Genomic DNA, 18,226 nt, shown 5'->3' with positions numbered 1-18,226 from the left:
ATGCACGAGGTTCTTTCCTGACCTAGCTTAAAGTTGCTTTTGCTTCCGTTAGGCTACAAAACCCATAGATCTTTGGAGAAAAACAAACCACAGCAAAGTCTCCCCTGCCTAAACCAGATTCTAAAGTCTGACTAGCTTGCCCTGCAACCAAACAGGCACTTAGCTAAAGCACGAGAACTCTGCGCCATTGCTTTCATAGCTGTTAACTAAAAACCAGTCACCTGTGCTGCCAGTGCTCAAGCCTGACAGAACACAGAAGAGAGCCTGCCGCCTCTGCCTGTTTCTTGGAGCTTAATCCATCAACAACCACACTTCTCAGCTGCTCAGGGCTTTACGTTTAAATGGAAACAGAACTGGCAGTGCTAGAATTTGGATCACAGACATTTTGGGGGTTTTTTGAGCTTGCTTTCACAAGTAGGGCAGAATTGGCTCAAACTCAAGTGGTATCTCCCCTCTTAAGCTAACCATCTAGTTTGAATTAACCAAAGGGACGTGAATTCGTTCGATTCCCTTTTTGCAGAGCAGAGAGGCCCAAACGAAATTACTTAGGAAGACAGCCTTGAAAAGCCTTTCAGGAACAGCGTGTGCCTGAAGCTCTCCATGCTTTGCCTTGGCTTACACCCTGTTAGTCTTCTGAAGCAGAGGAAAGCCTTCTGACCTTTTACATAAGGCCCAAACAAAAAAAACCAACTACCTGAGACACTTGGACTGAGTAAGCTTAAAATGCAAAGATCTCTCCATGAGAATGCTTTTTCTATTGTACTTACACAAGCTGGATAGGACTGAATATTTTAAAGCACTATCAGCAGGCATCCCCTGTAATCTGCCTACAGTTTTAAATATTCAAAGCCCTTACCTTTGCAGAGCGAATCAGAACAATGGTCTGAAAACCAAAGATACTGTATACCTCGTCAAGCCCTGTCAGGTGGCATCCCTAAGACCCCTAACGTTGTGCTGTTAAGGCTCTTCACAGACACTCTCCTGAAAATAGTTTAAGTATCTGTAGATAAACAGCAAGCTTTAGGTCCAACCACTTTAAAGGCTAGGGCTGAAGTTACAGTTACCGCAGTGTACATACTACTCTGTTTAAGTTTTAACACATGAAACAGGAAGAGGAAAAAAAACACTAGTACACGTTTTAAAGAAAAGCCTGTTGTAAGAGTGTCACAGAACCACGGGGCGGGGGGGGGGGGGGGGGGGGAAGAAATGTAATGTTTAAGGAATGAAAACACTTTTTATTTCTGAAAAGTCACATCCCAAAGTCTTTAATCACATTCAAACTTATCGAGATGGCAGATTACCAAACTGAAATATCCTACTAAGTAATACGAAACCATTATCATCTCTAAGAATCAAGCACCATTTGTTAGATTTAAAAGAATTTATGATGTCTCTAAGAACATTTCTTACGTATATCCACCATAAATGTTCTGCCATAAAACTTCAGTACTGCCCTGATACGGTTAACATGTAGTACAGGAAAAAAAACCACCGTTAGAATGATGAAATGATGCTCAATAGCATCTGAATGACCATGGCTTTGGTGTGGAAAAGAAGTTATATTAACAAGAAATTCCAAAGTATAATTTAGATACGGAGAATACTCATGCGCAAGACGGCTTTCAAGGGTCTGCACAGATTTTAACTCACAGATACGCTCCTGATCCAAAATGTTGCTAGTGGGCAGTTTCTGCAACAGCCGCAAAACCCATTTTCCAATGCAGTGGAGTAAAACAAGTTGAAGTCAAAATTAAGTCACGAAATTCACCAAATCCACGTGGTTTCTTTTCTTCAAATTAGCCATCTCTTTTATTATTTCTATCACTTTCAGCTTTCTCCATCACATTTCAAAGAAATCTGGCAAGTTGGTTATTACAAGATATGCTCCCACATTTCCTTCTCATTTTACCTAGAAGAATTCCAGGAAACCAAAGCTTTTGTAAGCACCGTATGTCACACATCAACCACGTACTCCTCTACGCCTAGCTCCATGGCTAAAACACAGATCTGAAGGTAGTTGTCAGAACAGCAACTACAGAAGAACAGCTCTGTGAGGCCCCCAACACAAGTCACAGCTACCGATGGTGGCCGAATCGCATTATGGCTTCCCACCCCACTTAATGCCCAGCGCCGCTTGCCCTCCCGGTCCCGCCGCATGCTGGCGGCATGGGCCCCAGCCTGACTCACGCTACGTGGGGATGACCCACAAAGAGCAGAGCGCGGCTCCCACAGGCCACGGCCGACGCAGGGTGGTCTGCGACGCCGCCAGCTGGGCGGTGCCCGAGGCCCCGCGCCCGCCGCCCCCACGCACCTTCTTTGGTCTGGGCGTTGGTGATCTGCAGGTCGCAGCTGGCCGCCTTCAGCTCCTCGCGGCCCATGATCTGGTGCTTGAGGTCACACAGGGAGATGTGGAGGCCGTTGAAGGTGACCATGTCATGGTTCAGCTTGGAGGCGAACTTGTAGTGGACGCACGACGTGGTTGGGGCCAGGAGGTGCCTGCTCCGTGATGGCGTCTATCGCGGCAGACAGCGTCGCGGCCGCTGTGCCAGGTGAGGGCCCGCGGCGGTTCCTCCTCCACCGAGGAGGCCAGGGCAAGCAGCGCGGGCTGAGCTCGAGCGGGCCGGCGGCGCTCAGAGGCTGCGGCGCTCCGCCATGGCCTTCCTGGGCGACAACCGCACGGGCCGCTGCGAGCGTGTCACTGTGCACACGCAACGGCACACTGCACCCACCCCCCGCCTCACGTGACCCAGCGCATTATGACAAAAGGCCCGCGTCACGTGGGCGTGGCGGCCCCGCGCTCTTCATCCTAACACCAAGCGCCCCCGAGGGGAGGGGGGGCCCGTCAGCCCCGGGCCTGTCACCACCCCGGGCCGCTGGTCTCCCTGCTGTCCCCTGGCCTGTCACCACCCGGTGTCCTGCCACCCCCCAGGCCTGTCACTGCCTGGTGTCCCTCCTGTCACCCCCCAGGCCTGTCCCTGCCCAGTGTCCCTCCTGTCACCGCCCTAGGCTGTCACCACCTGGTGTCCCTCCTGCCACCCCCCAGGCCTGCCACTGCCCGGTGTCCCTCCTGTCACCGGGGCCCATCACCGCCTGGTGTCCTGTCACCCCCCAGGCTGTCACCACCTGGTGTCCCTCCTGCCACCCCCCAGGCCTGTCCCTGCCCAGTGTCCCTCCTGTCACCCCCCTAGGCTGTCACCACCTGGTGTCCCTCCTGCCACCCCCCAGGCCTGCCACTGCCCGGTGTCCCTCCTGTCACCCCCCGGGCCCATCACCGCCTGGTGTCCTGTCACCCCCCAGGCTGTCACCACCTGGTGTCCCTCCTGTCACCCCCCGGGCCCATCACCGCCTGGTGTCCTGTCACCCCCCAGGCTGTCACCACCTGGTGTCCCCTCCTGTCAGCAGCCAGCCAGGGCAAGACAGCCTGGGGCAGATGCAGCGGGCTTGGCCGTGTGGCGCTCGGCTGCCCGCGGTGCAGGGCCGGCAAAGGGAGGGGACATCTCAGGGTGCTTGAGTGTATCTGGTGGCATTCATGGAAAGTTCAGTCAAAGAAGCCAATGACCATTTATGTTTATGGCCACAGACCAGTCCCCTGCCCCCATTTTTTAACTCCTCCCTCTCTGCCTTTAGCCCATCACTATTTTTTGCTTTCTCTTTCTCTGTCTCTCTCCCTGTCTGTAGTTTCTAATTCCTCCCTGTCTGTCCTATAGCCTGCTGCTATTTTTTCCTTTCTCTCCATCTCTTTCTCCTGCTCCCTCTCCTTCTCTTTTTTCTATCGCCGCGTCCTGCTTCCTGGCCTTATCTTAATGTTAGGGTTAGGGGCTAGGGTTAGGGTTAGGCTTAGGGTATCGTTAGGGGTAGGGTTAGGGTCGGGGTTAGGATTATGGTTCGGGTTTAGGGTTAGGGATAGGCTTAGGGTTTCGTTTTAGGGTTAGGCTTAGGGCTTAGGGCTTAGAAGTAAAACTGTCCCAAGCACTTACGCCTCCATCAAGGACCACATGCCCTGAGGCTTGTGATGACTGTTGGATGGGTTTCCCTCCCCCCGATGGAAACACCTCTCAGTTCTCTGTGCTCACACCAGGGAAGGAAAGGCAATACACCCCCATATCTAAAGGCATGGCACTCCAAGCAAAGGTAACGTTTCGTTTCTTTAGATGATCTGCCTGGCCAGTTACAACACCTGCTTATACTGACTTCATCCACCCTTACCCGCAAAACATTGTGACAGGCTGAGTCAGCGTGGAGAGTCAGGTGAACTTTGACACACACACTGCTACCATAGGACTGGATTTTTAACCTATTTACATTTATCCGTCGCTTTGAAGCTGCCCAAGGGTCAGCATGCCCTTGCTACTGGAGGTTCTTGCTCTGTGCAGGCACTAAGGAAGACATTTCTGGTGACAGATTATTTCTAACGGGTAAAGCACAGCAGAACACACTGTTTATGAGCTGCTAAGAATCGTCCCCCAGGCATAGCAGGAACAACGGCAAAGCTTGTATATTTAAGATGCATTTGAGTTACATTACCATTAAAATACACCACCACCAGACAGTGCTCTAGACGGAAGGCTGACATCAGTGTACAAGGACAGTCCCTTCTGGACATCTCACTCCTGGGTAGAAATCCTAGAGACTTCCTTTAATGACAGAAATCCAAAGAGCTACAATAAGCCTTTTAAATTCAGCACAGCAAACAAAAAGCAAACAAACAAAACATGACAGGAAACCCCTGAGGCACTGATGAGGAACACAAGGTCTCCCCTTGAGTCCACTACCCCTCACAAGACTTACTCAAAATTACTCAGTTGCTTACTCAAAAGCAATAACCAACAAGCCATGTACCCTTGGGGAAGCCCTTGTCCTTCTGTGCCGCTGGTGGCATCCCACCATTTCTTTGGGAGTCCACACAAATTCAGAAGTACACTTAGTCCTCCGGCAGTCATTACCTATGGACCCGAACTCCTCCCACACCCCAGAAGTGGCTGTCGGTCGTCTGGCAGTCATTCTCCACAAACTGCAAGCCCTCCATACCTAACCACCTCCCTAGTGACTCAGTGGAAATGAGCTGGACCACAACAGAAGTGACACTGCCCGGCCCGGTCACACAGATTAGACCACAAACGGTGGTCACAAGACAGAAAATGCAACACAAACCACAAGGACAGCAAAAAAACAAGCAGAAGACACATCACACAAAAACCAAAGACCCCTCTCCAAACCCTAAAAATGCAAGCAAGCTACAAAAGGACTTTCCAAAAAAAAGACCACCCAGAACACAACATAAGGCAAAACCAACCTAACCCCAGGAACCCAGCGCTTGCAAACCCAGATCCTGACCATAACAATAACATGCTTTAATCCTAAGTCGCGTAAACTCCCATAACCCTCAAACCCCATAACCCTAGCACGCTGGAACCCTAGCGCCCCATAGCCCTAGCACATTGTAGCCCCAAGATATCAAAACATTGAACACAAACTCCCTGGAGGTCTCTCTCTTCAGGTGGCCCCAGATCTCAGACACCACAACTCTGAAGTGGGGGTGCCCACCGTGCCCAAGTGGAAGATCCACCAGGACAGCACCAGCATCCATCTTCACATCATCCGTCACGCCCTGAAAAAGTGCCCAGGTTGGACACTCCTGGGGAGAAAGGCGGAGGCACTCGGAGACTTTGAACCGGCCAGCCATGGCCACAGGGCTTCAGCTCATCATGTCTGTGTCAGAGCCACCAGGCAGGTGACCCCGTCCCCCCTGCGAAGACCCCTTGGGGTAGCCGTACCCAGCACCAGCTGGCTGGATACGGCCTTTGCTCTCTGGGGAGGTGCTCCCTGGGAGCAGGGTCTCTCACGGGGGAACTCACAGCTCACCTGGGATGCTCTGCGGCCACCGGACGCCTTTGCTGTCAGGTGGCTCTCAGCACCTCTCTGCCAACGGCTGTCACCTCCCTGCAGGACGCTCTCCAGCGCACGGTCCGTCTCCACTGGGTCTCCCTGGGGACAAAGATCGGAAGGGAGGGATGGGGTTTGCTCTGTCCCCGTTCCCAGGGTGCTTCAGGAGAGACCTGCCACCCCCAAATGAGCTGTCTGACGTGGACACCACAGACCAGCTGCAGACGTGGGTCAGCACGGTGGCGGGGAGTGGGCAAGATGTCCTGCGGAGCCCCCGGCGCTGGCAGAAAGCAGAGCTGGAGACAACGGGGAGAAGCCCCAGGCAGCCGGCAGCTGGCGGTGGGGCCTGGCAGGGAGCAGCGCCCGCAGAAATGCCCGGCTCCTGGAGCCTCGGCCCCAGGGCTGCAGCCTCGGCACCTCCTGGGGCTTCGCTGGGAAAAACCAGGCAGGGGTGACCCTGACAGCCCGCACACGTACCTGGCCCCGGGATCTGGCAGCCTGTCCCTGTGCCCATCGCTGCCACGGGATCCAGGAAGCAGCGCCCCAGCCCTGGCGTGGCCCTGAGCCGCCTCTCAGGCCAGGCAGCCGGAAGCCGTGCCCCATGGCATGCTGGGAGCTGTAGGCCCGGGGCACGGGCTGCTGGGCAGCCATGTTGGTTCCCGGGGCATGCCGGGAGCTGTAGGCCCGGGGCACAGGCTGCCGGGCGGCCATGTTGGTCTTGGGGGGTGCGGGCTCTGCTCCAGCTGCGGCCCAGCTGAGGTGAGGACAGGCACGCAAGTGGAGCTACCGAAGAGGAAGGGAGGAAAGGACAGACGGACAGAGAAAGAAGTGCTTGAACTGTAACATTTGCCTGGCAGTGCAGAGAGCGGGAGCTGCGGTGAGTCCCAGCCCCTCGGGGCCGTGTCACCCCTCTTCTGCATCGCAGTCCCTCCCAGCCACCCCCTCCCATTTCCCTCTGTGTCATTTTTTTCACTTCCCCATACCTCTCTTCTTCTATTACTGTGTTCTGCTCCCCGTCCTCTCTTCTCCAAGACCCTCTTTCCCTGTCGCTCTACCCGCCCCTGTCTTTTTCTTGCTGCCCCTCCCTCCTGCTCCCTGTCCCTCTTTTTGCCTTCCTCTGTCTCTGCCCTGCAGCACACTGCTGTTGTTTCTTCTCTGTCTCTTTGTCCTGGTCTGCATCCCGCTCTGTTTTTCACAGTCTCTCTGGCCTGTTCCCTGTCGTGATTTGTCTCTCTCTGCCTGTATGTCCCGCTCCCTGCCCTTGTCTTCCCTTCTCCCTCCTTCTGCTTCTCTCTCTCTCTGCCTCCCCCCCTCCCTGCTCACTGTCACTGCGGTTTTCCATTCTGTATCCCACTGGCCCTGTCCTTCTTCCTGTTCATCTCTCTTCTGTCTCTCTCTGCTGCTCCCTGACCCTTCCCCTCCCCGCTTCCTCCATCTCTCTGCAGGGCTCCTGAGACCTCTCTTTCTTTCCCCATCCCTCTGTGCTGCTCACTGTCCCTCTTCCTCTCTTTCTCTTCGTTGTTATTCTTGGCTGTCACTCTGTCCTTCTCCCTGCCCCTATTCCTTTTTACTCCCTCTCCTTTCTTCTGCCCACCGCAGGTTTTCTTGCGATCTCTATCCTGCCCCTAGCCCTTAGCTCTCTCTCTCTTCCTGCCTCCGTCTCCCTCTTTCTGCCTCTCTTCCTCTTTTCCTGCTGCTTCTTTCTCCATCTTTGTCCAGATCCCTGTCCTTTTCTTTCTCTTGCTGTCCTTCGGTCCTTATTCTCTTTTCTCTCTTTCTCTCTGTCCCATTCCCTGCCCCACCCTTTCTCACTAAACCCCCCTGTCCAGCTGGCTGTGCCTTCTTTCCTCTCTCTCTCGCTCTCTAGTTTTCCTTTCTTCGTCTCTCTGTCCCACTGCCCATCACAGCTGGTTTTGTCCTCCAGTGGTGTCCTGCCCCCTCTTCCTTTTTTCTCTCGCTGTCATTCTGGCCTCTTCTTTTAAATTCCTCCATCTCGGTCCTGCACCCGTCACTGGTTTTTTCCTCTCCTGTCCCTTTGTCTTGCTCCCTGTTCCCCGTTCTTGTCTCTCCTTCCCTTTGTTCTGCCGCCCATCTCTGTTCCCCTTCTTGCTCCATCTCTCTGCCCTGCTCCCTGGCCCTCTAAGTCTCTCTCTGTTTCTCTGTCCCGCTCCCTGTCTCTCCCCCACCCTATTTTTCTGTCCTACTCCCTTTCCAGGTTCCCCCCCTCTCTCACTTTGTCCTGCTCCCTGCCGCGGCTATTTGTCACTCCATCTCTGTCCTGCAGCCCAGTGCTGTTTTTTCCTTCCATCTCTCTGTTCTGCTGCCCAGCCCAGGCTCTTTTACCTCCTTCTGTGTCCTGCTCCCCGTCCCTTAGTTTTGCCTGTCTTTCCCTTTGTCCTGCCTCCCTGTGCCTTTCTTCTCTCTCTGTATCGCCCTGTCCTGCTCCCTGTCCTTGTCTTTCCCTGACAATCTGTGTCCTACTCCCTTTCCTTGTCTTTCCCTCTCTGCCCACCATCCTTCTTCCCACCTTTCTTTTTCTTCTCTCTCCCCCTCTGTTCCTGCTGCTTCTTTTTCCACCTCTGTCCTGCTCCCTGCCCCTTTTTTCCTCTCGCTGTCCCTCTGCCCTGCTTCCTGTCCCCATCTTTTCTGTCTTTGTTTCTCTGTCCCGCTGCCTGTCCCATCGTTTCTTGTTGTACTCCCCTGCCCCGTCCAGCTGGCTCTCCCTTTTATTTGTTCTCTCTTCCTCTTTTCTGCTTCTCAGTCCTCTTTTCCTCTTCCCCTGTCTCTGTCCTCCAGTCCGTTGCTGGCTTTTTCCCCCCTTCTTGGTCTCCATCAGGATCTGACCCTCTCTTTATTTCTCAGTCCCTTTGTCCTGCTCCCTGTCCTTCCTTCTCTTTCTCCATCTGGACGTCCTGCTCCCTGTCCCTGTCTTTCCCTAGCCCCCCCTTCCTTCTTCCTCTCCTTCCCCACCCCCATCTCTGCCTCTCTGTCCTGCTCCTTGACCCTACTTTTTCTTCCTCCATCTCTCTGCAGGGCTCCTCATCCCTATTTCTCTTGATTTCTCCATCTCCCTAGCCTTTTCCCCGTACCTTTCTTTCTCTCTCAGCTCCTCTCTCTTTTCTCTCATCATATTTTTCTCTTTCTAGTCCACTGTCCTTCTCCCCGTCAACTTAAGCTGAACGACCAGGTGTCCCTGGGCTCTGGTATTTCCTTAGCATTGCCCTAGGGAAGATCGGTGGTTTTAGGGCTAGGGATCATTTAGGAGCTGGTCTCCTTACGTAGGCAGCGGAGCTAGGCATAGTTAAAGCAGAGGTTGTTCTCAGCTGGTGCTCTGTGCGTCCTGTTGAAAGAGCAGGCTGTGGGCCTTATTTTGAAGGAAGGTTTCTTGTTCTGCGCTTATTGCTCCTCGGGACGCTGCACAGAAGTGGTGTTGGGGTCTGGAGAGACAGATGGGACCTGCTGCGATTCCTAGTAAACGTGAACTTGAACGAGACCAGACTGACTGCATATGGTTTTCTTCTCAGCTCCAATTCCAACCTACGTGCTCGGCGCTAATGAAAAAAGAGACCCTGAGCTGCAAATGAGCAGACAACGTCACTCACTTAGGTCACCGTGCAGTTGGTCTGTGATAAGGGATGCGTACTTCCATGACGGTGCTTTCGTGAACGTTCTCTGGTCTTGCCACTTCAAAGCCCTCCCTTTTTCCAGACATTTTAAGATGGCATTTCTTATTCTGGGGTTCAGGCTGGAGTTGGACTTAATGTTGAACAGCTGATATCATGGGCTCCGTAAAATGTGAGAGAGAACCCTGCTCTTTTGTTGTTGTTGTTGTTGTTTTCTAACACGCCCTAAACTTTGCTAAGCAAAGGGAGGAGTGGTTGCAAGAGTCTGTTCTTTGAGAGTGACGTATTCCTGTAGCGTGCCTGTCTTTGTACGGTGAAGGTTTCCTACCTGCAGTATGATTTTGCTGAGCTGTGAGGCTGTATTGGCGTAGCAAAGGTAAGAAGTGGCGTCTTTAAAGGTCATGAAACTGTAGCAAAACTAGCGGGAGAAGCTAGTTCCTTCCCTGACAAAACTAGTAGCAAGTAAAAGCATTTGCAATTGGCTTTTTTGTGCAACGTTCATACAGAGCTTTTGGTATTGATTGATTTTTGGGAAGCAAGACAGCAGTGAGGAAAGAAACCTGGGGCTTCTTCACCGTAGGCAGGGTTCAAGCCTTTGCGCTAGAACAGGTCTTCACTACAGTTTACAGAAAGAGAAGACGAGCTGACTGTAAGGAAATTTTCAGTAGAAGTAAGGCTAGATTTGCAGAATTTGGTCCTCCGTATCTGTTGCAAATAAGAGATGACTTGGCAGTGTTTACATCTGAAGTGCATGCCGGTGTGTTAATGCAGGCCGTCGAGGTCTATTCAGGGGTACTTCTGGACTGCAGGTTGCGTGCGTGGGTGGCACCATGTCCCAGGATGAGCCACTTTTAGCTCAGAGGATGTGACAGAATGGAAACCATCTTTGTGGTGGACCCCTGTCATGGTTTAACCCCAGTGGGCAACTAAGCATCACACAGCCGCTCACTCGCCCTCCCCCCAGCAATGGGATGGGGGAGAGAATCAGAAGAGCAAAAGCAAGAAAACTCATGGGTAGAGATAAGAAGAGTTTACTACTTGAAATAAAATAATAATAGCAATAATAGTAATACTAGTAACAGTAATAATAGTAATACCAATACCACGATAATAATATCAATAATAACACCAATAATAATAATAATAGTAATAATAATAACAATAATAATAACAATAATAAAAACAATAATAATAATAACAACAATAATAATACTAATAATAATAACAATAATAATAACAATAATAATAATAATAATAATAATAATTTGTAATTAAAACAACGAGAGAGAGAAAGAGAGGGAGAGAGAATCAAGAATAAGAACCCCAATCCTAACACTAACACCAAACCCTCACCCTAACTCGAATCCCTAATGCTACCCATAAACCCTATGCATAACACTAAGACCTTATCCTTACCCTAACCCTAACACCAAAACCTAACCCTAAACCTGAACCCCAACCCTAATCCAAATGCTAACCCTAACCGTAAACCTAACCCTAACTCTAACCCTAACCCTATCCCTAACCCTAAACCCGAACCATCCTAAACCCAACCGTAAAACTAATGCTAACCCTAAGCCTAAGCCTAACCCTAAACATAACCCTAACCTTAACCCTAAACCTAACCCCTAACCATAACCCTAACCTTAACCCCTAACCCTAACGTTAACCCCTAACCCTAACCCTAACCCCGAACTCTAGCCCTAATCCCGAACCCTAACCTTAACCCTGAACCCCAACCTAACCCTAACCCCTAAACCTAACCCTAATGCTACCCGTAAACCCTACGCATAACACTACGACCTCACCCTAATACTAACTCTAACCCCAAGACCGAACCCTAACTCTAACCCTGAACCCCAATCCTAACCCTAAACCCTAACCCTAAACTTAACCCTAACACTAACCCTAAACCTAACCCTAATGCTATGCGTAAACCCTAAGCGTAACATTAAGACCTCACCCTAAACCTAACACTGAACCCTAACTCTAACCCTTAACTCCAGTCCTAAGCCTAACTCTAACCTTAACCCTAACCCTAACACTTAACCCTAAATCGAACACTTAACCCTAACCCTAACCCTAACCTAACCTTAAGCCTAACCTGAATCATAAAGCTCTAACCCTAATGCTAACCCTAACCCCGAACCCTAACCCTAATCCCAAACCCTAACCCTAACCCTGAACCCCAACCCTAACCTTAACCTAATGACCCTAACCCTAACTCTAACCCTAACCCTAATGCTACCTGTAAACCCTAACTGTAACACTAAGACCTCACCCTTATACTAACGCTAACCCCAATACCGAACCCTATCTCTAACCCTGAACCCAGTCCTAAACCCTAACCCTAACCTTAACGCAAACACTAACCCTAAACCTAACCCTAACGCTACCTGTAAACCCTAAGCGTAACATTAAGACCTCACCCTAACCCTAACACTGAATCCTAACTCTAACCCTTAACTCTAATCCTAACCCTAACTCTAACCTTAACCCTAACCCTACCCCTAAACCTAACACTGAACCCTAACCTAAGCCTAAGACTTAACCTTAAACCGAAGACTTAACCCTAACCGTAACCTAACCTTAAGCCTAACCTGAATCATAAAGCTAACCCTAGCCCTAACCCTAACCCTAAGGCGAAACCTCACCCTAAAACAAAATCCTAACGCTAACCCTAACCCCAAACCGTAACCCTAACCCTAACATCAAACCGTAACACTAACACTTTGGCATAACCCTAACGTTAAACCTAAACGGAACCATAAAACTAACCCTCACATAACAGCGAACCCCTAATTCTAATCGTAACCCTAATGCTAACTCAACCTCAAACCGTAATCTTAAGACATCACCATAACCCTACCCCTACACCTACCCCTACCCCTAATCCTAACCCTAAAACTAAACCCTAACCCTAACCCCTAACCCAAACCCTAACCCTAACGCTAAGCCTATCCCTAACTGTAACCCTACGCCCTAACCCTAACGCTAACCCTAACCCTAAAACGAACCCATAACCCTACCCCTAACACTAAACCTGAAACATAATCCTAATCCCAACGATAACCCTAGGCCTAACCCTAACCCAAACCATAACCCTAACCTTAACCCCAACCATAACCCTAACCTTAACCCCTAATCCTAATTTTAACCCTGATGCTAATCCTAACCCCGACCCCTAACCGTAATCCTGAAACCTAACCCTAACCCTGAACCCCAACCTGAACCCTAATGACCCTAACCCTAACCCTAACGCTACCCCAAACCTAATACTGTAACCAAAACACCTCACCCTAAACCTAATGCAAAACCTAATCCTAAAATTAAACCACAACTCTAAACCTAAACCCTAACCCTAAAAATTAATGCTACCCCTAACCCAAACTGAAATCCTAACCCATAAGCGTAAACCCAATGTAACCCCTAACCATAACACTAAGCCCTAACCCTAATGCTACCACAAACCTAATACCATAACCGTAAGACCTCACCCTAACCCTAACGCAAAACCTAACCCTAAAACTAAACTGCAACCCTAACCCTAAACCTAATCCTAATACTTAATGCTAACCCTAACCCAAACTGAAATCCTGACCCATAAGCATAAACCCAACCGTAACCCCTAATCATAACACTAATCCCTAACCCTAACCCTAACCCTAACCCTAAACTTAACCCTAACCCTAAGCCCTAACCCCAAACCCTAACCCGTAACCCAAACTCTAACCCTAACCCTGAACCCCAGCCCTAACATTAACCTTAACCCTAACCCTAACCCTAATGATAAGCCCTAACCCTAATGCTAACCCTAACCCCAAACCCTAAGCCATATCCCGAACTCTAACCCTAACCTTGAACCCCAGCCCTAACTCTAACCTTAAACCTAACACTAACCTTTACCCTAACCATAACCCTAACCCTAACCCAAACCGTAACCCTAAACCCTAACCCAAACCCTAACCCTAACCCTGGCCCTAAACCTAACCATAACCCTAAGCCCTAACCCTAACCCTAACCGTAACCCTAAACCTAAAATGAAACCCTAACCCGATCCCTAACCCTAAACCCAAACTATAATCCTAACCCCAACCCTATCCCTAACCCTAACGATAACCCTAACCCTAACCCTAACCCTAAGCCCTAACCCTAACCCTAACCATAACCCCAACTCCTAACCATAACCCTGATGACAAGCCCTAACCCTAATTCTAACCCTAACCCCTAACACTAACCCATATCCCAAACTCTAACCCTAACCCTGAACCCCAGCCCTAACTCTAACCTTAACCCTAACCCTAACCCTAATCCTAACGCTAACCCTAACCGTAACCCTAAGCCCTAACCCTAACCCTAAACCTAACCCTAAAATGAAACCCTAACCCGACCCCTAACCCTGAACCCAAACCATAATCCTAACCCCAACCCTATCCCTAACCCTAACGATAACCCTAAGCGTAACCCTAACCCCAACCCTAACCCCAACCCCTAACCATAACCCTAATGACAAGCCCTAACCCTAATTCTAACCCTAACCCCTAACACTAACCCATATCCCAAACTCTAACCCTAACCCTGAACCCCAGCCCTAACTCTAACCTTAGCCCTAACCCTAACCCTAACCCTAACGCTAACCCTAACCGTAACCCTAAGCCCTAACCCTAACCCTAAACGTAACCCTAAAATGAAACCCTAACCCGATCCCTAACCCTAAACCCAAACCATAATCCTAACCCCAACCCTATCCCTAACCCTAACGATAACCCTAAGCCTAACCCTAACCCTAACCTTAAACCTAACCCCTGCCCCTAACCATAAACCTAATGATAAGCCCTAACCCTAATGTTAACCCTAACCCTAAACCTAACCCTCACCGTAACACTAAGCCCTAACCCTAACCCTAACCCTAAACTTAATCACAAACACCTATAACTGATGTAAATGAGCAATATCAGGGCAGCAAGTCAGGTTCTTTAAATCCTTGCTTTCTCTCTTCCGTTCTCTCTTCTTGCTTTCTCTCTTCCGTTCGAGGAGATTTCCGTTCGAGGAAGCTTTAGCTAGTTTTATTATATTGTCTGTCTTAGGAGGAACAGCCACTTCTACTTTCCGCTTTGTCTTGTCAATTTTTGCTTTTGGCTTATCCTTCTCTTTTTTCTCCTTTTCAGACATCGGTTTGAAAACAATAGAATCTGCTTCCATAGGCTCATCTCTCACAGGGGTGGCATCATCTCTGCTTGGGACCATGAACAGGGAGTCCATTTTAACGTCTTCTGCTGGAACTGGCTCTCTTGGTTTTCTCGCACCTGCTAACAACTCAGCATTGGGAAATCCTTCATCCTCATCCCTTTTTCTTCTCTTTTTATGCTTATTTCCTTGGCCATCTCCCAGTGGATTTTTCACCTCCTTCTCTTTTGATTTTGTAGGATCCTTGATGCCATGGCTCTCTCTTTCAGAAGGTTTTTCAGGGTAATTTCCAGCTATATTGTGATTTTGGGGGCTCTGCCAAGCAGGATAATCCTCCCTACGTCCCCGAGCATATGGTGAATTCTCTTGTCTGGTCCCAGGTGGACCAAACCTACCTGGAGAAAAGTTCTCTCTGTTTACTGGAGGGTGAGGTTGAGCGCCAACAGCATAGCCCTTGTAAAACTTTCCATGCCATTCTCTGTAGTTCCTTTCCCATTCCCTGTACCTTGCCTTTTCAAATGGATCTCTAAAGTCAAGAGATCTGCCATAGTAAGCTTTCAGATCATATGGTGGAACTTCTCTGTATCTGTTAAAATACTCCCTTCCTCCTTCCCCTTGAGGTATAGTCTGTTTAGTGGGAGACTGGCCTCTAAATGCTGGAGACCTTGACCGTGAATGGCATCTTCTGTATGGGGGTGACCTTGACCTAGAACGATAGTTACGCCTCTTCCCTTTGCCTCCTCTTGGATACGGCAGCAATCGCGAGTAGGAACGAGAATGGGAAGGACTAAATGAGCGAGAGTAGGAGCGAGTGCGGGAAGAACCTGATCTTGATGTGGAGCAGGTAGACGAACTTGTAGAGTAAGGTGAAGCACTATAAGGAGACTTGGACCTGGAAAAAACCACAACACACAAAAAAAGAAATGAAGTTAATTCAAAACAGTCATTCTCCCCAATGTTTTTCCTCCCAAATTTGGTTTGGGTTTTTTCTCCTCTCCATACGCTTATGTCAAAGCTTCCTTCAGCTGCTGACATAATGCTACTGCAAATTGAGGAATTTGATAAAATTTTTCAATTCCATTTGTCTTGTTTTAGTTATGCATGTTTACTACCTGCAACGAAAAATTCTATTGGAAAAAACACTGTCATTTTTCCTTATGTCAGATGCACTTTGGTGTAACTGCAGTCCGATATGCTGTTGAAATACAAACATGAAAAACAAGGCAACTTCATTGAGCCAAATACTTCCTCCTCTTTAAGTCTCCGTTGTTCTCTGTAAAACTCCTCCCTAGATAAGGGAGGCCAATGGCATCCTGCCAACATAAGCATTTTTCTCCCTGCTTTCTGTTCATTAGAGACTACGCTCATTTCCTGATCCTCATACTTGCCTTCCACATCCTCACCCCCAACAGTTCATTCAGTCTTCTCTCCTTATACTCGCCTTTGCACCTGTGGATGGAGGCTGCCCACACTTGAAAGAGACTCCCATCTCCCGTGGGCCAAGTGCCCACTGCTCCTCTGCCACTCCTTGGTACACTTAATACATCACACTTCTGATCTTCCAAGTACTGCACAGATATTAACTAACCTTCTCTGGAACTTCTTTTAACTTCTTCCACATACGCTTCCTATGTTGTTGCCTCATCATGAGGTATTTGGCCTGGTCCTGTCCCTGAATTGTTGTTTTCTTGCTGACTGAATTGGAGATATCAGACAACCTGTGGGATGGATCCTGGTTTTTCTTTTGATTTACCTTTAAGATTTTATAAACACAATGCACTCTTACAATCTATCTATAACAAACATATAGCAAAAGGAAGGACTAGCTTGACGCTGCAGTAATAGGTAAAACAGACTCCTCTCTCTCCAACTGAGAGAAAGCGTCTTGGCTATGTGAGATGACGAAATTGAAGAAATTCAAAATTGTCATACAAGAACAGTGTTGACTTTTCCAACCAGTTGCTCGTTCAGTATCAACTAAGTTGTTAAAAAAAGAATGTTGGAGGCTGATTCCTATTGGGAAATCAATTTCTTCAGCCCTATTCAGCCAGTAATGGAAAAGGTGGCTTTCCATCTGATCCTTTAATTATCTTTAATTTTTATAGGTAATTATGGTTTCCTCAAAAAGCGTTCATTTTTCAGAGTCCTGTTTTCAGTCATGTACCGGAGTTTTATTTTAAATAACCTTAGTGGAAGCACAGATGCCCTTTGTAAAAGCCAATTCAAATGAAGCCATTTAAAAATTAATTACCACTTGGATTCTCCACAACTATCTGTGCATACTTGCTTCATTATAAATCAGCTGTTGTATAAGTTATGCGTTATACAGCCTCTTTTAACAGGTGACAGGTAGTCATCTATTGAATTTCTGTAGAATACTTACACTTCCCAGCCTGGTCTGCCACCTGCTGAGCGAACTGGACTGGCTCTCATTGGATGACCTTTTGGAGCGGGGAGAGGAAAAAGAAAGAAATCCCATTCAGTTCCTCTGAAGGTAATTTTTTTAAAGAAATTCTGAAGTTACAGTTACTTACCAGTTGTGGGTATTGCTTGTCCTTGGGGGCCCAGAAGACTTGGTAATGCTGGTTGTCTTTGTACGGGAACCTGATAGACATCTCAAAAAACCATTAGTAGGCTTGAGTTCTGAAGGTTTTAACCAACTCTCCCGTGGAGAAGAATGTGGATTAAATGCCGAACTATCCGTTTGTTGCAGACCACAGTAAGTCACCAGAGTTGGCTATATCATTTTCTATGAGAGAAATGAATCCCACCTCTCCTTTGCCAGAGGGTAAATGTAAATTGCAGGCTCAGGGTAAAGTTCGTCTCCGAGTAACTACATTTTATAAATGGAAGAAGTCTATGTTACAGCTCCTACAAAACGAGATCCATGACAGAAACACAGAAGTGCTACCAAGTGCATTTTAAAACAGCCGCTCGTGTCAGCACACAGCAGTATTTTCTTAGTTTATAGCAACAGGAAAATTTCAGTCTGTTTCACACATGGGATTTGATAAAAGTCCGAGGGGGCGGAAATCTCAGTCCAACAGCTACTTGTTAAATTTTGCAAGAAGCCTTTGAAACATAAACCAAAAGCAAAACGAGCTTTCAGAGAGAACGACTCCACTGCAAACACTACTGAAATGTTTTGCAGAAATACAGATTCTTAGCATACCACACGTTTAACCAACTTCCAGGGGCATGAACAGTAGGACCACCCTATTTTAATATTCAAAAGTATCACAGATTCTATGGTTAAGCACAATGACAGTGCTTCCTGCCCCGTAATTACAGATGCTGGCCAACTTGGTTGCATAGCCATTCAGACATGCACGCACGGTTTCTCTCACTCACTTTTTGGCCAGTCCAATTAATTCCATACTTACGCATTAATAGTTGGTATTGCGTATTTTCCAGTGTTTGTCAGCATAGCACCCTTTGTATTGGGGTCTTTCACCTCCATCATGAAACTCCTTGGAATTCCTGTGCTCTTTAATTCTGGGAACAGGCTCAACATTTTTGTCCTGTTAAGAAAA

At 48.6% G+C, this 18,226-nt stretch overlaps 1 protein-coding gene across 1 annotated transcript in view; it reads right to left on the bottom strand.

Annotated features, from left to right (window-relative positions):
* LOC142092532 (E3 ubiquitin-protein ligase RBBP6-like) overlaps positions 1–17,541 on the bottom strand; it is a 93,840-nt gene extending 76,299 nt beyond the window's left edge. Inside the window, exons 1-3 of the mRNA XM_075172672.1 lie at positions 17,228–17,541; positions 17,077–17,134; positions 14,613–15,585 (exon numbers count right to left, since the gene is read on the bottom strand). Coding sequence (XP_075028773.1) covers positions 14,613–15,585; positions 17,077–17,126 — 1,023 coding nt within the window. The 5' untranslated portion in view covers positions 17,127–17,134; positions 17,228–17,541. The remainder of the gene's footprint in view (positions 1–14,612; positions 15,586–17,076; positions 17,135–17,227) is intronic.
* Positions 17,542–18,226: the final 685 nt, after the last annotated feature.

The sequence above is a fragment of the Calonectris borealis genome, chromosome 24 (genome assembly GCF_964195595.1).
Source record: "Calonectris borealis chromosome 24, bCalBor7.hap1.2, whole genome shotgun sequence".
Taxonomy (NCBI): domain Eukaryota; kingdom Metazoa; phylum Chordata; class Aves; order Procellariiformes; family Procellariidae; genus Calonectris; species Calonectris borealis.
Note: the sequence above shows the minus strand (reverse complement) of the source record. Positions and strands in the feature narration are given on the sequence as shown.